Below are 23,256 nucleotides of genomic sequence, written 5' to 3'. Positions count from 1 at the left end.
AATTTCTTCTTGCAAGCTCTCTTCCTGTTCTTTCACCTTGCAAAGGAATGGGTTAATTACCCAGTGCAGAATTTCCAGATCGTTCAAATCCTTGATTCGATTCTGAAAATCCTACCTCAGTTAAAGGTACTCTAAGAGGTCTAAGAGGTACTCTTGGCAAATCACTGTCTGTGAAAGAAAGTGCCATAGTTTTCATGCAGAAAAACTGAGAACATTCTTCCCCCAATGCTTGCTTACATATTTTCAATTTTCTGATAAAAGTGGACCTGATGAAGGGTCTTGGCCTGAAACATCAACTGTACTCTTTTCCACAGAATACATCTTTTCCATGGAATACATTTTGTTCCACATCTGTACCTTAACCTCTAACTTTTTTTTCTATATTTCTCTATGCTCCATAATTGCTGAATGCTGCTTTTTATTATTGCATGTCGCAGTAAATTCTTAGTACATGTAAATGTATATGGCGAATAAAGTTGATCCTTCATTTAAAATTGCTCATCAATGCAGATCAAAGACACTAAAATTAAATTTAAATGCAATTAATTTTCCAAAGAAAGCAGTTATCCCAGTACAGTATACATATTAGAATGCAGGTCCTTATTTTGTTTTAGAGATGTAGGATGGAACAGGTCCTTCCAGCATAATGAACCACACCCCCCATCAGCCCATCTATTTAACACTAGTCTAACCACAAGACAATTTACAATGACCAATTAACCCACTAACCGGCACGTCTTTGGATTGGAGAGTAAAACAGAGAACTCAAAGAAAACCTGTGCGGTTCCCAGGGAAAATGTACAAACTCACAGAGGGCACCAGAATTGAATTATGATTCTTTTTTCACTTACTGATACTAAGGGGTAATTTCTAGTTGCCAACTATCATACCAGCAGGTTTGAGGGCTTTAGGAGGGAACCTCAGTACCCACAGGAAACTGACACGGTCACTGACAGAACATGAACATTCTCCAGAGACAGCATCCGAGGCCAGGATTGAACCCATATTCCTGGATCTGTGACAACAGCCATCAGCAGCTTCACTGCCCAAGGTGGAGGAGATGCAGAAGCAGAGGTTGTAACTTTCAGTAAACTTAACAGCAGCTGAATTAAAACACAATTGAGAAAAGAAACAGCCAGGGACTTTAGCCCGGGGCAGAAATGATTAAATGGAAGTTAGAACAACTTGGAAAATGTGTAGTTATTACCTTTGGTTACCAGTGTCTTCAACACAATTAATCTTTAGCAAGTCAGACAGAGAGACACATCCAAACAAATTGGCACGTTCATGAAACTTGCATTTCCCAGAACATCTTCCACCTGAGAGTGAGTGGGTGGTCAGATTATTCACAGCCATTGGGAAAAATTCACTCCAGGCTATAAACTGAAGCTTATATAATAGTTTAGTGTATTAGTAAAAATAGTGAAAAATGATCTGTGTTTCCAATATAATAGAGGGATCTGGGAATACATATCTATAATTCCTTGAAAGTGGCATCACTGGTAGACAGGATCATAAAGAAAGCTTTTGGCACATTGATTTATGAAGGCCAATGCACTGAGTACAGGAGTTGGGGTGTTTATGTTGAAATTGTATAAGACATTGTTGATATGGTAATTGGAAACTGTGTGCAGTTTTGGTTTCCTAGCTACAGGACAGATGTCAATAAGATGGTAAGAGTGCAGAGAAAATTTACAAGAATGTTGCCAGGTCTTGAGGACCTGAGATACAAGGAAAGGTTGAATAGGGTTGGACTTCACTCCCTACAGCACAGGAGAATGAGGCGAGATTTAAAAGTGAGTTCAGTTTCAAAATTTAAGAGAAATTTGGATAGATACATGGATGGGAGGAATATGGAGAGCTATGGTCTGGGTGCAGGTTGGTAGATGAGATAGAATACTACTTCAGTAGGGTCTAGATGGGCCAAAAGGCCTGTTTCTGTACGGTAGCATTCTATGACTTGATACAGCTGGAGACTGAAGGGTTGGAAGACAGTCTGTGTGAGTGGATGGAAGGGAAGAGAGGGTCTTATTTTGTTGTTTGTTTGGTTGTTATTTTTGTTACTTGAGTAGTTCTGCTTAACATTGTGGGCATCTTATGTAGGCACTGTAATATGTGGTGGCACTCGAGTACTGCCCCCATTGTACCCTTTGGTTGTTAATGCAAAGAATGCGTCTCACTATGTTTCGGTGCATGTGTTGCAAATGAGTCTGAATCTGAATCCATCCAGTGTATCAAAAAGCTCACCGAGTAATGCCCTGAGACAGTACATCAAAGAAAATAGTAAATCTGAGCCACAACTTTGAAACTGTAACGGGGAGCAGGATGCAAATTCAGAATGAATGGGAGGAACCTCTTCTCCCAGTATTACATAGATGAAACGCAATTCAACGAGAGAAGCCACTGCTTTCAAAAGGCAGCAAGATGCTGAGCACACCCCCCCTCTCCCCCAGTGAGCAGTTCATAGACAAAGTTGCTGCAGTGGGTTTACACAGAAGGCTGGCTAGGGAGCGAAGAGACACCAAGATCTCCACCTCCACAAGTCAATTAGTGAACCAGATGGACTTTTAATGGTACTCTGGTAGTTTTTTGGTCATCATTACCAGATACAGCCTCTTCAATTCCACATTTAATTACTTGAATTAGTCATTTACCAGCTGCCATGGTGAGATAGGGACTCAAGTACTTGGCTCAGTGCCCAGTCCTCTCTTGTAACTTAACCACCATGATACTACACACTCATCTTATTCTGCACAATAAATGGCCAATAAGGGAATCTATAAGAGCACTGAATTTAGTTAATGAACTCGGCAGCTGTGGTAGGGTTTGAAGTGTCTGTGGACTGCTGGATCAGTAATTTTACAGCTGTCTATCTATCTCAAAGCCGAAAGGTCTGATTCATGCTTGGCACCAGAATAAATCTCAGTTTGGGTTGGGACTGGATTAGGTTTTATACCAGAACAGATCTCTTAACAAGAAGATTACATCTACCAACTACAGACCCATGGCTGGCTATCACGTCAGTCTGACCCAACCCAGACCATTAAGTCAAAGGTTCTATCTGGCTATTTGAATGGGTGCAAAATCCCCTCGGGCACTTTTGAAGGGCAGGAACTTTTCTCCAGTGGGCTAACTAATGAACTTTGCACAGGTTTTGTAAAATGTGTAAACACAAGAGATTCTGTAGATGCTGGAAAACCGGAGTAAAACCACACAAAGCTCAAGTCAGGCAGCATCTATAGAAAGGAATAAACAGTCAACATTTTGGGCCAAAATCCTTTATCAGACTGGAAAGGAAGGGGGAAGAAGCCAGATTAACAGATTAAGAAGGTTGGGAGGCTGGGGGGATGGTGGTGGGGGGAGATGAGTACCAGCCAGCAGGTGATGTGAGACCAAGTGAGGCGGAAGACAGATGAAGTGAGAAGCTGGGAGATGATAGGTGGATGAGGTAAAGAGCTGAAGAAGGGGGAGTCTGTGGACCATGGAGGAAGAGGAGGAGGGACACCAAAGAGGGATGAAAGGGTGGTGAGAAGAAAAGAGGGTGTGATGGGAGCCAGAATGGGGAAGAGAAAGAGAGAGAGCGGGAAGGGGGAGAAATTACAAATGTTCGTACGAGAGGTTAGAGAAATCAATGTTTATACCATCAGGATGGAGGCTCCTTAGGTAAAATATCCAGCATTTTGTGTGTATACTCTGGGTTTCCAGCATCTGTAGAATATCATGTTCTGCTGTTCAAAAATTATTAATATTAATTTTTTGAATAGACAATTAAAAAATAATACCATTTGAAAAGGATTGTTAAAGTAATCATTTACTACCTAAATAGAGATGTGTACACTAGGTCTGCGAGGATTTCAAGGCAGATAATCCAATCAACATGTTCTCACAACCATCTAACTGGCCCCAAACTGGTGTGAGATACTTCCTGTAAAAACACCTCACTGCCTTGGGGTTGTAAAAAAAAATTCTCTGTTTCATTTGGCAATAAAGACAATCATCATGTATCTTTTTATTATGGGTGGGGTTTAAAGAATCGATGGGTGGCAGTGCATGCCGTGCGCCAACAAAATGTTTGTGCGTGCCTTCTTGGGTTCACCACACCCACAGAATGCAAGACTTGCTTCTTCAAATCTACTGAACTCAGAGTTTTAAAAGTTTGACACATATACCCCATTAAGAATTTCCAATGAGGTGAGCAATACCAAAGGGACCACAATGGTGGCACAGTAGCGTGGCAGTTATCATAACGCTTTACAGCACCCGCGGTCACAATTGGGATCACATTTCCGCCACTGTCTGCAAAGAGTTTGTATGTTCTCTTTGTAATTGCATGGGTTTCCTCTGAGTACCCTGGTTTCCTCCCACAATCCAGAGACATGCAGGCGAGGGTAGGCTGTGGATGTGCTATGTTGACACTGGGAGCATGGCAACACTTGCAAACTGCCCCCAGCACAATCCTCTGAGTTGGTTAATTATGCAAGTGACACATTTCACTGTATGTTTCAATGTATATGTGACAAATAAAACTAATCTTATTCAATTTAACAAAAAAAGGTAATTTGAAATGTAATATGTGGGATATTAGAGAAACTTTGAACTTTACTGTGCTCATGGACTTTCTTCATCAAGTTATGGTATTGTTACACTGTTTGTAACTATATGTATAATTATGTGGTTTTGTCAGCTTTTTCAGTCTTAGTCTGTCCTGTGTTTTTGTAATATCACACCGGAGGAAACAATGTATCATTTTTTAATGCATGCATTACTAAATGACAATAAAAGGGGACTACGTGTCTTCATAATCTAAATTAAGCTGCAATGGTTCGAAGATGTAGGGGGTGCAATTTTAATTCAGAATGCAAGGGAGAAAGGGCAGCACGGTAGCATAATGGTTAGCACGTTTTATGATACAGGTGACCTAGGTTCAATTCCCACCCCTGCCTGTAAGGAGCTTGTATGCTCTCCCCATGACCACATGGGTTTCCTCTGGATGCTCTGGTTTCCTCCCACAGTCCAAAGACAAACCAATTGGTAAGTTAATTGTTCATTGTAAATTGTTAGGCTGGAACTAAATAGGGGGATTGCAGGGCGGCGTGGCTTGAAGTAACAGAAGAGCCCATTCCATGCTGTGTCTAAATTTAAAAAAACCTTCTTTCTGTGTTCAGTTTATGGAATAGAACTCCATCAATGTTGAGAACACATAGTTTTTAAAAAAAAGTAAAGTATTCCTTTAGAAGGGAAACAGGGATTTTGGTGAATGAATGTCCAGTCTCCTTGTTTCTATCTTGGAATATTGTACTTGATGTAACTTAGCCTACATGTACAGTATCTTGCCTAATTGTGTTTTCTCTCAAGTAATTATATACCAAGGAGCTCAAATTAAAGAGTCTGCCAAAACAGAAACTGTTCAGTCAAGAATAAATTGCAGGTTATCCCATTTGTTGCTGTTTGTGTACGCCAGAGAAGTGTGCACTAGTTTGCAGTAAACAGGAATCATTCTCCAGGTGCAGCCTAACTAAAAGCTATAACTGCAGTTGTCATAACAAGACCTAAACACTGAATCCCACAGAGATTTACTTCTGTGAAGACAGCATATTTAGCACTACACAAAGTTGGTTTTATTAAAGGGGTATTGCCACTTCAATATCTTTCACAATCGATATGTTTGCAGACCCAGTCACATTGTGGTTTGGATTTATTTTTGATTATTCACATTTCACTTTTAAGTAGTTTCCATCCACCTAGTATTTTGTAAATTCTGAAGGCAAGGGCTGGAATATTGTAATTTCACCGAGCCCACTCAGTCTCTGTGGAAATCTCTCGAGAAGTCCATTGGCTAACCTACTTCGTTAAATCATGAGTCACTCAACGTCTGGCAGAGTCTGTTTCAGTGCTGTATTACTCCGACACATTAAAGTACTCCTGAACAATACCAGCCCAATTCAAATTAATTAACTGTGAGGATCTGCCCGCAGTTTCCTACAAGTACCCCACCCAAAGGAGTGTGCTCTGATACGCAGCTAGAGGAAGGAAGAAATGACCACAGAACATAGGGCGAGGCAATTGCATCAAGCCAGCATAGGCCACAGCAGTTTGTGATGGCAGCCCCAAGTTCAACTCAAAAGCAGCATCTCTTTCTTTTATATAAACACAAGAAAGTCTGAAGATGCTGGAAATCCAAAGCATCACACACAAAATGCTGGAGGAACTCAGCAGGTCAGGCAGCATCAATGGAAAAGAGTAAACAGTCGACAGTTCGGGCTGAGTCTTTTCTTCAGGAATCTTTTAAAATTTTATTTATTTAGAGATATAGCACAGCGACAGATCCTTCCAACCCAATGAACTTGCACCGCCCAATTATATCCATGTGACTAATTATAATAAGCCGTACATCTTTGAAATGTGGGAGGAAACCAGAGCACCAGGAGGAAACCCATGCAGCAACGGGAGAACGTACAAGATACTTACAGACAGTGGTGGGAATTGAACCTGAGTTACTTTAATAACAAAATGCTAACTGCTGTGCCATACTGTTAAATGTTTCACACTCAATTCCTGCTACTCCAGCACATCTGCATGTTAGCCTGCTTTTAAAATGGCCTATTTGAAGACAAATTCTTATTCTTTGAAACATTAGGTCTGATCTGAAAGCAAAGTATAAGTTCCAGCTCCCTGCCTGCCACATTCTGGTTAGAATACCATAAAGCAAGGCTCTCATTCTTCAGCAGTTCAATGCAATTCGAGAGTATGGACCGATAATCTCAAGAAAATTAACCTGGGTTTTAAAGCTCATTGCTTATCTGTGGAAGAAGAAAAAATTAAAAAGTATGTTCATTGTAGGAAGATGTGGCTGATTACCTACATGATTATCAGGATGAATGTAGAGTCCTCAAGATGTGCTCAGTTCTTCTAAGTTGACCTTCTTTGTTAAGACTCTGGGAATGGAGTGAGGGAGCATGAATTTGTAGCTTCGCCATGATCTGTGTCAAGTTAATCCCAGTACAGGAAAAGTGTCTCTGTTTTCAGCGCAGAATGTTTGTTTTATCAATTTGTTTACTGAATGAGGACGTCATGGCAATGTTGATATTTATGCATCCCTTATTGCGTTTGATCCGACAGATGGTTAAGAGTCAACCACTTTAATAGGGCCTAGAGTCACATATGGGCTGTACTGGGTAAGGATGGCATACGAGGCTTTTGTGGGCCTAAAGCCCCAGTCACGGGTGAGACAGGAAATGTTTAGTCAGAGACTGGGTACTCTGAGAAACAGTGTTCACGTTCCACCATTAATTTTAATCTCCTAATGGAATGCTTCACTGTTCTCAGTTCTGTTAAATGAGTTAAAAAAAAACTTGAGTTTTTAAAATGTTTCTAGAGACCTAATTGTTCCATGCCAACTCACTGTGGACAGCTCCCTGTGTAGGAGGCTTTCCATCCCAATGTTATCCTGAGTGGTAGGATAATTAATGCGCTAAATTATCTCTTCTGTAGGTGGGTGATTTAATTAATGGGAATATGGGGAGAATAGGCTAGAGAGAAGACCACTGAGAGCTGGGAAATTCTTGAAGGGCTGAATGGCCTCCTTCTACATCGGAAGCAGATAATGGACGCATGAATTGGAACTTCAATGAGTTAGTGGTCCTACCAGCGATGGAACCAAACATTAACATGGAAGGAAGAATTCTGGAATGAGTTGGCTGCAAGGAAAGCATCCACGGGTGGCATGGTAGCGCAAAGCTTTACAGTGTGCAAGCTGTACGATCACGGTTCGATTCCCCCCACTGTCTGTAAGGAGTTTGTACATTCTCCCTGTGATCGCATGGGTTTCCTCCAGATGCTCCGGTTTATTCCTGCACTCCAAAGATGTACGAGTTAGGGTTAGTGAATTGTGGGCATGTTATGCTGGCGCTGGAAGCATGGCAAGCTGCCCCCAGCATTATAATGTTAATCTGATTTGACACAAGACGGTGCATATGCTTTGATGTACATGTGACAAATAAAGCCAATCTTTTAAAAACATAAAAACACTTCAAATCACAAGTGACATATGTAATGGCTGCAAGCAAACAACCTCGGTGGTGTTTTGCCATCATGAGCTGATCACCCCTAATGTGTTTCTAGCTGTCGGGAGCAGGATTATTTTGAAAAAGTAGCTTGGCCCAGTTGGGACTCTCCGGGACTCTCGATTTGATCAGACAAACCAGCAGCTTGAGGGTGTGTGACCGGCACTCTGCCTGATCTGCGGCTAACCTCACCTGGCAGTTCGGCAGGATCGGGTGGGGTTGGGAAGAAGGATGCAACAACTGAAGCCCAGCACTGGTGCCAGGTTTGGTTGGCAACAGTGCCAAGCTATGAAATATATAGAAGTGGAATTTCACCAGAAGCATCCAGGAACACTTGATACCCCTAAAACATTTTGGAGCCTTCCATTTGTTGGTACACTTACATCAAAAGCCAAGAGTCAAAGTGTGAAACATTAGCAAGTACTAGCAGCTTGTTCTCCTATGGAGGCGAAGTTCAGGAAAGCATTTCAATGTGAATCAATATGAATCCAATAAATTGAGGACTTGGTAAAGAATACTTTGAAACTAGAAATTTGGTTCACACCTTCAATGGTTCTACCAGAAAGTTCCTCTCCTGATCCAATGGGAATGGGCTGATATTTTCTGGAGTCCAGAACAATGGAAAGTCCAAAGTAACTTCATCATCAAAGCATGTATATGTCACCATACACTGCCCTGAGATTCATTTTCTTGGAAGCATTTACAGTAGAACAAAGAAATACGAACAGAATCAATGAAAAACTATACACAAAAAGATGAACATTCAATGCACAAAAAATAAACTGTGCATATGCGAAATAAATAATAATAAACAAGTAAATAAATAATACTAAGAACGAGAGCTGTAGAGTCCTTGAAAATGAATTTATAGGTTCATAATGAATCTATAGTACAGAAAAACCAAGATTCTGAAGAGGCTTGTCAGGATAGAAGCTCCCAGGCTGATTCCCTTGAGTAGATAGGTCTACAGTCTAAGAATAAGGTATTGGCTATTTAGAACCATATGTAAAGGCATCCTCCTTCAGCAGGCTATGAATCATTAGCAATCACTACCCTGGAGACCTCTGGATATCAAGGCACTGGGCACATTCAAAGTTAAGATTACTGGGGAGTCAAAGGTCATCAGGATCAGGCAGAAAAATTGAGTTGTGATTCAAAATCAGTTCAGTCAAGATCTTACTGAAAGCTATGCGCATTTGGATCATAAGACATAGGAGCAGAATTAGGCCATACCGTCCACTGAGTCTCTACTGCTATTCCACCATGGCTGATTTATTATCTCCCTCAACTCCATTCTCCTGTCTCATCCCCGTAGCCTTTGGTGCCCTTACTAATCAAGAACCTATCAACCTCTGCTTTAAATATACTCAATGACTCGGCCTCCACAGCCATCTGTGGCAAGGAATTCCACAGACTCACTACCCTCTGGCTGAAGAAATTCTTCCTCATCTCTTTTCTCAAGGGATGTTTTATATTTATAATGCATTGCAGTTACACACCTGGGTTACTCTGCATGCAACTCTCAAATGGGTGATTCCTAGCAACAAAAAGAAGGGGAGCAGACAGTCAGGAACACGACCACTTGGAAGTTTTCTTCCAAGTTGTGCACATCCTCTTTTGGGAATACTTAGCTGCTCTTTCATCAACATTGGTTTGAAAATCCTGAAACTTATAGCAACACTGTATCTTCACTAGAAGTCTTGCAGGCAGTCAAGAAGATTCTCACCACCTTGTCAGGGGCAAGCGGAGAAGGGCCATGAGTGCTGATCTTGACAACAAAAATCCCAGTTTCCTGAAACATTTCAGAATTAGTCAGGGAATAAAGGGATACAGGAAGGAGGCAGGAAATTGGCCCTTAGAGGGAAAATGGATCAGCCATAATGAAATGGTGAAGCAGACTCGATAGGCCAAATGGTCTAACTCTGCTCCCTACGTCTTATGACACAAAGTGCACTGGCCAACCACAAGTTGTATCAGAATCAGAAGCCTTTATTATTGCCAAATATGTGGACTAATACAGGGAATTTGATGCTGGTTTCCCTGAGCTCTCACTGTACAGAATCAAAAAGCAAACAAAACAGTAGTGCAAATAATCGTGAACTATATACAATGAGGTATACCTGTATATGTACAGGTGGACTTGGTTTATAATAAACTAAAATTCAACCATTCATAAGATTGATGGCATACGGAAAGAAACTGTTCTTGTACCTATTTGTCCTGGCATACAGTGATCTAAAATGCCTACCAGAAGGAAGGAGTTGGGACAGGTGACGTCCAGGGTGTGATGGGTCTACAATGATGCTGCTTGCTCGCTTCTTGACTCTAGATGCATAAAAAGTCCTGGATCCAGGGCAACTTCACGCCAATAATCCTCTCCACAGTCCTGATGGTTCTTTGGAGTCTATTTTGTCTTGTTTGGTAGCTGATCCAAACCAGACAGTGATGGACGAATAGAGAACAGACTGGATTATTCCTGAATAGAATTAAATCAGCAGCTCCTGAGGCAGGTTGTACTTCCTGAGCTGACGTAGGAAATACAACCTCTGCTGAGCCTTTTTGATAAGATTGTCCGCGTAGGGTGTCCACTCTTCGTCCAGGTGAAATGGGGGGGGGGGGGGGAGGGAGGACTGAAAGATGAATAAAGAAAAGACCACAAGACTAAACACTTGCAGCTCCAGGTGTTAGAAACCGTACTTCCAATTAAAGTGATTGAATGGCATCTCTGTCTTGAAAATAAATCTGGCATTGCGCTGTTTTTCCTTTAACTGATCTGTAAATATTGGCATCAGTCCAGTCAAAACAGCAAAGTTCTAATCCTTTGAGAGTGCGTTTTTTCTCCTTACTACTTGGACCACACAAACCTTAAAATAACCTCGGGGAAATAAATCTGTAATTGTCTGCGTGATTTTACATGGATAAAATGAGAATATTTATTTATGTAGTATTTGTTGTCTGGGAACTCTGGAGATATCATTCTCCATCTGACTGTTGGCCTGGTATATTCATCTGATAAAACAGATTTGGTTTGAACAGAAGGGAGATGTATAAATCCTTTGCTGGCTTAACGTATGTATTTCAATTCAGTTAGGTTTGAGTGCTGGGATTGGATGTTGGCCAATCGCACAGGTCATGAACTTAGAGTGACCTATTGAATCCTTCAAACCTGGACACCATTAATGAACACAAAGCAAAGAGTGTGTAGAAGTCTTGGAGAGACCATTCCCTACCTTGGAATTGGAGCAATACAGTTACATTGTTCAACTTGTGTCCTGAATATTGGTGGCTGACTGAAACGCTTCTGCTCCTAAATGATTAATCCATCTCAGTCATGGCCAACCAATCACCAGGAGACTGGAATCTATCAACATTAGACAACAGTGGGTAGATGAGCGAAGAATCACACATGGTTATATAAGAGAGATATTTGGGGTCCATCAGCCTTGGAACAATCAGCATTCAGGAAGGGATAGTGAAGAGCCCAAGCAGCAGTTGGCCACGACTTGCTCTGACTCTTGAAGAGGGTAGGTAACTAATGGGTGGGAGTGGGAGATAGAAGAGAAAAGGTTGAGCAAGGAAGGGAAGCAAGGAGGCAGGTTGAAGAAAACGCATCAGGGCAGGTGGACAGAGGTGGGAAGAAGGGGATCAGGGCAAGAGATGAGATATTGGGGTGATAAAGGATGTGGACAAGATTATGCAGGTGTCCAAGCCCGCAAGCATCTGTTCACATGACAAAAAAATGTGTGTGCATATATCAGTAAGCGTGTGCCAAGCTGGTTCATAATAGTCCCAGAACTTCACTCCATTGGACCAAAATCTCTGCCAGTTCAGTGACGTGGCAGATAGCTTGTGATACTAAACTAAATTCAGCAGAACTCATGTACAGACATCTTCCACTGCTTGGAATGGGAGGGGAGGCAAATCATACTTGATTTCAAGAGTCAGCCTAATAAAATGTTAAACTTCATGACACCCTACCATGAGCAGATGAGGGGCATCTGCTTCATGTGTTACATTCAATGAAAAACAAACTAATTTTCGTCAGGAAGGCAAGAGGTCCCAAATAAGCCTCACTATTTTTAAATGTTGAGGTAGTAGAAAGGATCTCCAGTTTGAAGTTTATGGGGATGAACATCATTGAAGAACTCTATTGATCCGTCAGCACACCCTCAACAGTAACAGCTTCTGTACAACCTGAGGAGCTGATCTGCCTCAAATATTGCCGGGCAACTTTTATCCATGTGCAACACAGAGCATAGGGAATGACAGTGTGGTAATCTAGTTGCAGCAAGACAGATCACAAAGCTCTCCAATGGGTGATAAGGACAGCTCAGCACATCATTATGACTCAACTACCGGACATGGAGACAATCTACAACTCTTAATGCCTACGGCATGCTCGTAACATTATTAAAGACCCATCCCAGACACTGTTTGTTCAATCTCCTGACATTTGGTCATTGCCAATGGCCTTTGAGTGTTGTGGACTATTGAAGTCACTTGTTGCATGTAAATGTGGGATTTTTAAAAAAATGCATGCATTGTAAATATCTGTTTTGCACCGACTGGAGTAGCACTGTAACCTCGTTGTCTTGACCAATGACAATAAAGATCTATTCTATCACGTGGAAGAGGGGATGATGCTCATTGAGCTGTATAAACATTATGTGATGGGCAGAGGTAAATGATCCCACTTAAGAGATACGGCAGTGCCTCTATTTCCTAAAGAGCTTGTCAAAAATTTGTCATGACATCTAAAACTTTAAGCCGGCTGTTGTGAAGTGGCATCCACACCAGACTTTCGAGGGGATTGGTCCTGGGTTCAAATCCGGCTGGCTCTTTGCATGCTTTCCATCTGTGTTGGGTTGAACATCAAGCTAGCAACTCGGCCTCGTAAAAAACAGACAAATGCTAAAGAAACAGCAAGACCGACATCCGATGCACCATAAGACACGGAGAGGAATAACAACAACAATCTAAAACTTTAACAACTTTCTATAGATGTGTGGTGGAGAGCATATTGATTGGCTGCAACACAGCTGGTGATGGAAACACCAATGCCTTGAACAGAAAATCCTACAAAAATAGTGGATAAGGCCCGGTGCATCACTGTTAAAGCCCTCCCCACCTTTGAACACATCTATATGGAATGTTGTTGCAAGAAAGCAGCTTCCACCTCTCTTCTTCCTGCTGCCATCAGGAAGGTGGTATAAGAACCTCAGGACTCACACCACCAGGTTCAGGAACAGTTATTACCCTTCAACCATCAGACTCTCGAACCAACGGGGATAACTTCACTTGCCCCATCATTGAAATGTTCCCACAACCTATAGACACACTTTCAAGTTTTCAATATTTATTGCTTATTTATATATTATTATTATTTCTTTCTTTTTGTATTTGAACAGTTTGTTCTCTCTTGCACATTGATTGAACGCCCAAGTTGATGCGGTCTTTCATTGATTCTATTATGGTTATTAGATTTATTGAGTATGCCTGCAAGAAAATGAATCTCAGGGTTGTATATGGTAATATACAATAATACAATATGGTAATATATGTACTTTGAACATAAACTTACATTGAACTTCTAACAAATGGATCAGGCCAATGCTTACACAGTCCTGCAGCATTCAGTTTTAAATTGGTGTTGACCATATCTGAAAATGGAGCAGAATCAGGCCGTTCGGCCCATCAAGTCTGCTACATCGTTCCATTATAGCAGATTTATTTGCCCATTTGCCTGCTTTTGCCTTGTAACAACTGAAACCTTTACTAATCAAGAACATATCAACCTCCGCTTTCAATATACCCAATGACACTCACAACAAGCTGGAGGAAATCAGCAGGTCAGGCAGCGTCCACGGAAACAATCAGTCAACGTTTCGGGCCGGAACCCTTCGTCAGGACTGAAGAGGGAAGGGACAGAGGCCCTATAAAGAAGGTGAGGGGAGGGTGGGAAGAAGGCGGCTGGAAGGTTCCAGGTGAAAAACCAGTAAGGGGAAAGATAAAGGGGTGGGGTAGGGGAAGCAGGGAGGGGATAGGCAGGAAAGGTGAAGAAGGAATAGGGGAAAGCACAATGGGTAGTAGAAGGAGGTGGAACCATGAGGGAGGTAGTAGGCAGCTGGGGGAAGGGGCAGAGTGAAGCTGAGATAGGGGAAGGGAGGGGGAGGGAATTACCGAAAGTTGGAATATTCAGGTATTCAGGTTGAAATTACTGGAATATACCCAGTGACTCAGCCATTGTAACTGGCTGTGGCAATAAATCCCACAGATTCACCACTATACAGCTAAAGAAATTCCTCCTCATCTCCGTTCTAATGGGACATCCCTGTATTCTGAGGACACGTCCTTGATCCCAGACACTCCAAAAATTGGAAACATCCTCTCCCAGCCCACTCTACTCAATAGGTGAGTACAACTAACAAACCAACACAGGCTGGATGAATAATCGACCAATGCACAAGACAGCTCTTGAGATATCACCATCCCCAATGATGGAATGCCCAAAAGACATGACTGAAATGATTACCATCATCTTTAGCAGTGTCCTTAGTGGGTGCCCCATGATGGCCGCATCTTGAAATCCCCACATACGGAAGCTAGTCTCCAACCAAATCAACTCAGCCCAGGTGACATCAAGAATTAACCAAGTACAGTGAAGGCTGAGGACATCCTGACTCTGGTATTGAAGATGCACTCCAGAACTGGTAGGTTCAGTTTCAAGGTGGCATGGTAGCATAATGCTATTACAGTATCAGGAACCTGGGTTCACTTCCACCACTGTCTATATGTTCTCCCTGTGACTTCGTGGGTTTCCTTTGGGTGCTTTGGCTTCCTTCCACATTCCAAAGACATATTGCTTAGCAGGTAAATTGGTCACATGGTTTAATTAGGCTCACTGGAAAAGCCTGTTGCTAAGCTGTACCTCTGAATAAATAGAAATACAAGATACAAGACTTGTAGCTACCTGACAATTTGGGCAAATATCCTGGTACGTCGTCTTCACAAAACAAAAAGAGAAATCCTATCCAGCTAATTGCCTCCAAGAATCTTTCAGCAAAGTAATGAAAGGTATCATTACATTGCTATCAAATATCAGCTACTCTTCAATAAGTTGCTCACCAATTCTCAAGGATTAGCTTTATTTGTCACACGTACAAAGGAGCGTACAGCGAAATGCATCATTCACATCAGGTCAATTCAGTGAGGATTGTGCTGAGCAGCCTTGCAAGTGCCGCCATGCTTCTGCTGTCAACATAGCACGCCCACAACTCACTAACCCTAACCCATAGGTCTTTGGAATGTGGGAGGAAACTGGAGCCTCTGGAGGAAACTCATGTGGGTCAGGGCGAGAATGTACAAACTCCTTACAGACAGCGGTGGGAATCAAACCCTGATTGTTGGCACTGTAAAGCATTACACCAGGAACACCCATCCTAGTATAGCCCTGACACCGACGTGCAATGGGCTTCCATCTCTGATGTCAAGGTAGTGCTTTGTCAATTGCGAAATCATGATGATGTCATCAAGAAGCTCAACTAACAGAGAAGGTAATGGAATTATGTGGGAAAACTTATTCCTATCTGGAGTCACACTTTAAAGTCATAGAGTCAAAGAGCACTACAGCACAGAAACTATCCTTTTGGCCTACTATCCAGTCAATGGCCAATTATTATTTGGCCTATTTACATCAATCTGCACTTGGACCATAGAACTCCCATCCAAGTATCTATCCAAACCACATCTTAAATGTTGAAGTCAAACCCACATCTGCCACTTCCTCTGGCACCTCTCACCATCCTCAGAGTGAGGACTTCTCCCTCATCTTCCTCTTCAACATTTCACCTTTCACTCCTAACCTGTGACCTCCAGTTCTAATCTCACCCAACCTCAGTGGAAGAAGCCTGCTTGCCAATAGCCTATCTATATTCCTCATAGATTTGTACACCTCTATCAAATCACCTCTTATTCACACTTTGCACAAAAAGATCGTTCCGGATATGAACAGAAGCCGATCAACTTCATCCCAGAAATTTCTCTACGATGAGCTGTGATCTACAACTTACAGCTTCTTCATCAATGGTTTTCTAACTTCATTGGGTCTGGAGTGATAGGTAATGATTGATTCTGACGCGTCCAACTCCACAGACTGTAACTCCCCAGATTATAAAACAATCTATCTACAACTTACACAGTGCCACTTGATTAGGTGCCACTGTGTGTACGTTCATGTTCTCCTCCAGCTGTAGCCCATTCATTTCAAAGTCCAACATGTTGATCTCTTCTGCACAGTATTGTTGTAACACGTTGTTATTTGAATTACTGTCACCTTCCTGTTGGCTTGAACCAGTCTGGCCATTCTCTCCTGACCTCTCTCCTTAACAAGGCACTTTCACCCACGGTACTGCCACTCACTAGATATTTTAAATTTTTTTTGCACCATTCTCTGTAAACTCTAGAGATTGCTGGGCATGAAAATCCCAGGAGATCAGCAGTTTCTGAGATAGTCAAACCACAAAGATCTGGCACCAACAATCATTCCACGGTCAAAGTCACTTAGATCACATCTCATCCCCATTTTGATGCTTGGTGTGAACAACAACTGAACCTCTTGACTATGTCTTCGTGCTTCAATGCATTGAGTTGCTGCCACAGGATGAGCTGATTAGATATTTGCATTAACAAGCAGGTGTACAGGTATACCTAATAAAGTGGCCTCTGAGTGTATGTAGTCTGTAGCAAGACCTGGACCCTGGACATCTCTCAGTGACAAGCAATATCTGTGCCAGACAAGAGTCCACCCACTTCTCTTGACGTTTAGTGTAATTAACATCACTAAATCCTTTGCCATCGACACGATGGTGCAGAAGCAAGATACACCAATAACCAGAAACATAATTAGACCAGTCTGAAGTTCTAAGTTCAGAAGTTCAAAGCATATGGGCAAATTTGTACCATACAGAACCTTTACCTTCAAAACAAAGAAACACAATAGGACCCATGAAAAACCCTGCACAACAAAGACCGCCAAACACCGCAATGTCTGAACAAGGAGCACAACATAGTACATATAACTAACATACAACTCAAAGTAGTATTACCATAAATAAATTAACAAATAATAAAATATTGTAGAGGATTGACATTTAGCATGAAGTGCATTTACCATACAAGTTAAAAAGTAAACAGTATAATTCTACTGGTGCTTCATACGTGACGAGACCTGGGTGGTGACAGGGTGTGCAGTAGCCTCACGGCCTGGAGGAAGAAGCTGTTTCCCATCCTAACAGTCCTTGTCCAAATGCTATGGTACCTCCAGCCTAATGGTAGGGGGTCAAAGACATTGTGGGATGGATGGGAAGAATCCTTGACAATGCTAAGGACCCTGGGTATGCATTGCTCCTGATAAATATCTCGGATGGGTGGAAGTGAGTCCCTGATGATCCTCTCAGCAGTCGTCACAATCCTTTGTAGGTCTTGCAGCCAGATGCTTTGCAATACCCAAAGCAGATAGTGATGCAGTTGGTCAGGACACTCTCAGCGGTACTCCTGGAAAAACTGGTTAAGATGGGGGGAGGTAAGAGCCTCACTCACCTCAATCTCCTCAGGAAGTGGAGATGCTGCCGTGCTTTCTTGACTAAATAGGTGGTGTTGAGGGATCAGGTGAGATCATCCATTTAAGTGCACACCCAGAAACTAGGTGCTTCTAACTCTCTTCATGGAGTAGCTAATTATGCCCAGTGAGGTGTGGTTAGCCTGGACTTTTGATGTACACAGGATAAATAAATCTGAATCTGAATCTACTGCTGCATTAAAATCATTCAATCATCATTGCAGAACAGTGGTGATGCAAGGACAATGGAAGGAATCCATGAAGCGTTACAAGGGAAACTTCAAAATGTCACATTGAATAGATACACAATTCATGAATCTGGCTACATTTTATCCATGACTGAGTTATCTGATAAGCTGCAGTTATGAGTCTGTGATAAGTATCTCACTGCTAGCGTGGCCTTGTTGTAATCATTCCCAGTTGTGTAGTCAGACTGTGCTCCCCTGCTCTGCCCTACAGAAGAGCTATTGTCACTTGAGCAAGTCCTGATTCTTTAATTACTATCATGCGCCAAAATTCTTCGCATTCAGCGCTGCCTAACAGGAGCCACTGTAGTCAAAACATTTAAAACTTAGTTAAGTGTAGGGGTGAATTAATATAACCGCCCATTGTGCCCAATGCCATTCAAATTTGAGTGCATTTGAGCAAGAGTCAACCTGAAATAATTAATTTTTATATTAAAGGTTGGTGTATAGTATCATCAATTGGGTGTAGATTGAGAGAGTGGGGTTTGGGAAGGCATTTGAATCGTGAAGCCATGGTAAAATATAGAGGGGAATTTATAGTTTATTTTATTCTATTTAGAGACACCGTGGAATAGGCCCTTTCAGTCCTTTGAGCTGCATTGCCCAACAACCTCCGACAGCCCCGATTTAACCCTTACCTAGTTACAGGACAACTCATAATGACTAATTAACCTACCCGGTATATTTTTGGACTGTGGGAGGAAATTGTATGACCCGGAGGAACTCGCATGTTCCACGGGGTGAACATATAGAGACTTCTTGCAGAGGATGCTGGGATTCAACTATGAACTCTGACACTTCGTATTACATCGACCACTAAGCTATTGTGGCGCCCAGTGGGAAAAATGTGGCATAACTTGTATTTGATTCTGACACTAGTACCCAATCAGGAGTGCAGGAAACTTTTGAAAAACAAAATAGATCTACAATTATACTGTTTAAAACTTTCAAAAACTTTACAGACATCTTTGTTCCATGACTTAAATTGGAAAGAAAACTGTAATCACATCAAATTTGACGCAGAGCATAACAATTGGACCATGTTCAAACTACTGCAGGCTTAGAAATTCTTTAGTAACTATTCATGAGATCATATCCACAGCGAGACAGATAGCCCCAAAGGATAGGGTGGCAAATTGTCCGCATGAACACAATCTTTACAATAGAGAAATGGTTCCAATCCCCGGCCAGATTAAATGGGCATCACAACAAACACAGCAGAAATTAGATAAGAGTTATTTTAACATCAGGCTTCTTGGGCAGCAGTTACAAACCATGAAAATTGCTGAATAACTTGCCAACGTTCACAGAAATATAAATAGAAAATAGAAAAACTTGCAAAGTGGCAACTGCTTAAGGCACATTGTTGAAGATTTAACAATAGAAGTGGGAAAAATGCTTCCTTTATAAGCTTTAAAAGAAATAAGTGCTTTCCCAGCAGTATTAACTTAGCTGAAAATGACTACCACTTCAAAGGTATTATTTACTATCAGAAACTCATCTGTTTCCATGAATCAGTTTGAAATACTGCAGTCGTACCTCCAAGTTTGAGTTTGAACTGCAACACTTAGTGGAGAGATGAGACTGGAAAAAGAGCAAGGGTTTGGGAAAGATGGAAAAATATCTGTGCTTTGTCTCTGAACCTGCATCACTTTAAGCAGTTCTTGGTTTTGCCAGATTCCTATTTGGGAAAGTTAACGGGCTACATTTAATCTTTTTTTTCCATTGGCTGTAAAATATTTCTAGGGAGTCAAGAAAGAGTCTTTATGAACACTTCCTCTTTTATCATTGGTCCATGTTATCTTTTAACACCAGTCAGAATGAAATAGTCATTGTCACAGCATGGCTAGTGTTGCAGGTGTAGCAACTCAGTTTCTTTTTGAGCTTGTGGCTTAAGATTAGCACTGGATGCACTTGGATTAAATAAAGATGTTCTCAGCATGAAATCTTCATAATATTAAATACTTAATGAACACAGGCTTGAGGGACTAGACATCATTTTCTATCTGGGCACATTGAAGCCATCTGGACTCAAAATCAAGAATTCTCCAACCTCAGGCATCATGATTTCTCTGTCTACCGTGCAAAAGGCTTAGGTAGATATATATATATATATATAGAGCTAGGGTGTCCAGCACTTTTGCAGAGTACTGCATTTGTTAACATGGAGTGAGTGCAAGTTTATAAATCTCGTGGGAGTAAAGGATGTTTGGAATGGCGAGGGTGTAGACACACCCAACCCTGAGACACCAGGCAAGGTTATTTGATTCCAACCAATTGGTTTATTGATCATAACAGAATGCCCCTCTGGTGCTTCCTGCTCCCTCCCTTCTGCCTTCCCTTTTTCCCAACCATGATTCCCCTCTCCCTGTCCCCTTCCCACTCTCAGTCCACAAGAGAGATCCATATCAGAATGAGGTTTATCATCACTCACATCTGTCATGAAATGTGTTTTTGTTTTGGTGGCAGTGGTACAGTATAATACATAAAATTATCACTGTACTGTGCAAATGTCCCTGAGACTTTTACACAGGACTGATTGAGGTGAGTTGGTACATTACGAAACTCTAACACATTTCTACAGGTGTACCATGAAGAGCATTCTAACTAGTTGCATCACCATCTGGTACGGAGGGCCATTGTACAGTTGCGGAAAAAGCAGCAGAGCATTGTAAACTCAAGCCAGCTCCATCACGGGCACTGTACTTCCCACCAGCAAGGACATCTTCAAAAGGCAATGCCTCAAAAAATTTCATCCATCATGAAGTACCCTCATTGCCCAGAAAAAATGCTTTCTTCTCATTACTACCTTCAAGGAGAAGGTGCAGGAGACTGAAGACACACACTCAAAGTTTTAGGAACAGCTTCTTCCCCTCTGGCATCAGATTTCTGAATGGTCCATGAATATTTTGCTCTCGTTTTGCACTATATATTTGTATATTTTCTTATTGTAAGTTATAGTAATGCTTATGTATTGCTACCACAAATCAAATTTCATGACATATGTCAGTAACGATAAATCTGTTTTTGATTCTGAAATATTAACTCAATTCCTCTTCCCGAAAATGCAGTCTGACCACCCGAGTTTTTCCAGCATCTTGTGTTTTTAATTTCACATTTCCAGCAATTGTAGTTTTTCTTCAAATTTTTAATTATCTTTCTCATTTCAATTTATTTCTGGACCACAGGATGATGGACAATTAATAGTTGCAGTCGTTCATGAAACTTGATCACCGGCAAAGCAGATTCAGAATTCATCACCATCCTGTTCTTGGCTGCAATCCAGCTTTGTGAAAGGTGTGAAAGGTGAATAACTACTTACCAGCTGTTTCAGGACTCTCCTTTGTTTGGACCAAACTGGGACTGGGGCACCAGCTCTCTCGGTTAATCTGAAATGTAAAATCAGAGTGTTAGACCAAAAACCAGAATCTGCATTCTCTGTTTTTCTATTTTGGGCTGTGGAAGCCACTGGCAAGGTGGACATTTATTGCCTTGCCCCGGCACCACCGTAGTGTAGCAGTTAGTGTAACACTTTTACAGCTCATGGCATTCTCCAGGTTGGATTTCAGTTCTGGTTTTTAAGAAACAAAATCTAGTGAGCATTGAGTTGATAAGCCTCTTAACCATGGGTCAGATGGGAACACTCATTCCATTCTATATATACACTGTGGAGAGTATCCTGACTAGTTATATCACAACCTGCTATGGAAGCACAAATGTCTAGAAATGGAAAAGTCCATAAAATTGTGATGAATGCAGCCCAGTCCATCACCAGGCAAAACCCTCTCCATCATTAAGCACAGCTACAAAGAGTGCTGTCACAAGAAAGCTGCATCTATCATCGAGGACCCCCACCATCCAGGCCATGCTCTCCTCTCACTGCTACCATCGGGCCGGAGGTACAGGAGACTTGGGTCCCACACCACCAGGTTCAGGAACAGTTATTAGCCTACAACCATCAGGCTCCTGAACCAGTGTGGATAACTTCACTCAGCTCAACACGGAACTGATTGAACAACCTATAGATTCACTTTCAATGACACTACGACTCAGGTTCTCAGTTTTTATTTATTTATTTACTTATCGGTCTATTTATCTACTTATTAGTATTTGCACAGCCTGTCTTCACTTGCACGTTAATTTTGTGCAGTCTTCACGCATAGTTTTGCATATATTCTGTTGTCTTTATTTTCCTGTAAATGACTGCAAGAAAACAAATCTCAAGGTAGTATGACACATATATACTTCAATAATACATTTACTTGGAAACATTGATTCAGGAAGATGAAAGGCAAGTCCTAATTGAGGTGGATGTCGACAAAGACCCCCGTGTATTACTGAGGGAGGGCTTAACTGTTGGAGATGACACAAAATATAAAAATTAAGGCAACCCCTACATTTTAATGTCAATGCAATTTTCTTGCAGGCATTTTCAGGAAAATAAAGAAATATAATGGAATTCATGAAAAACTACACTCAACTATCAGGATCTTGAACCTAACGGGATAACTTCACTTCACTCAACTGTTCCCACAACTAATAGACTCATTTCCAAGGTCTCATGTTTTTGATACTTAATGCTTATTTATTTATTATTATTATTTGTTTTTTTATTTTTGTGTTTGCACACTATGTTGTCTTTTGCACATTGGTTGTCCAAATTGCTATGTACGTTTTTGCCAATAATTATATGTTTCATTGTACAAACGTTTGTAGTTACTGTTAAAAGCAAGATAGGGAAATCTTGCAAGAAAATGAAGCTCAGGACTGTATATGGTGATTTATATGTATTTTGTTTATAAATTTACTTTGAGCTGTGCAAAAAAAATCATGCAAATAAAAATCAGCAGTAGAAATACAGCAGCATAAAAGACTGAATAATAGCGTGGTTGTGGGAAATTCAGAAAGATTTATGAAAGACACTTTTAACCAAATGGACACAGATGTTTTGGGCGTGGCTCTGCATCAGAAATCCAATAAATCACAAAGTTTATTTTTAAACCCAGATTTCGATTCAGGAGTTTTTATTTTCTCCTCTTACATTTAAAATTTCTTTGAAATTTTGGGGAGAATGTGAAAAAAAACTACCAACAATGAGCACACACATCCTTTCAGCAGACCGTGAAGCTGCAGATTTCCAGACTTCAGCTGAAAGGGTTCAAGTCCCCAAGGTCCACCCACAACAGCTCCCAGCAGCTGCGTCAGCCTGGGCTATCTCCAATTTGAGAGGAACACAGGCTCACAATATTCGCTGCGTTGCTCTGGGTGAAGCAGTGAGGATATGGGAAAATGTCGATCAGGATCCCAGAATGCTGGCCTACAACACAAAGTG

At 41.4% G+C, this 23,256-nt stretch overlaps 1 protein-coding gene across 7 annotated transcripts in view; it reads right to left on the bottom strand.

The window, feature by feature from the left end:
• Positions 1 to 23,256, bottom strand: part of LOC134355758 (A-kinase anchor protein 13-like) — a 557,767-nt gene that overhangs the window by 202,719 nt on the left and 331,792 nt on the right. For all 7 annotated transcript variants that reach the window (XM_063066124.1, XM_063066122.1, XM_063066127.1 and 4 more), the window contains one exon: positions 21,247 to 21,313. In XM_063066124.1, the coding sequence (XP_062922194.1) occupies positions 21,247 to 21,313 (67 nt within the window). The remainder of the gene's footprint in view (positions 1 to 21,246; positions 21,314 to 23,256) is intronic.

The sequence above is a fragment of the Mobula hypostoma genome, chromosome 13, assembly GCF_963921235.1.
Source record: "Mobula hypostoma chromosome 13, sMobHyp1.1, whole genome shotgun sequence".
In the NCBI taxonomy this organism is placed as follows: domain Eukaryota; kingdom Metazoa; phylum Chordata; class Chondrichthyes; order Myliobatiformes; family Myliobatidae; genus Mobula; species Mobula hypostoma.
The sequence above is the reverse complement of the archived record's forward strand: the minus strand, read 5'-3'. Positions and strand labels throughout refer to the sequence as shown.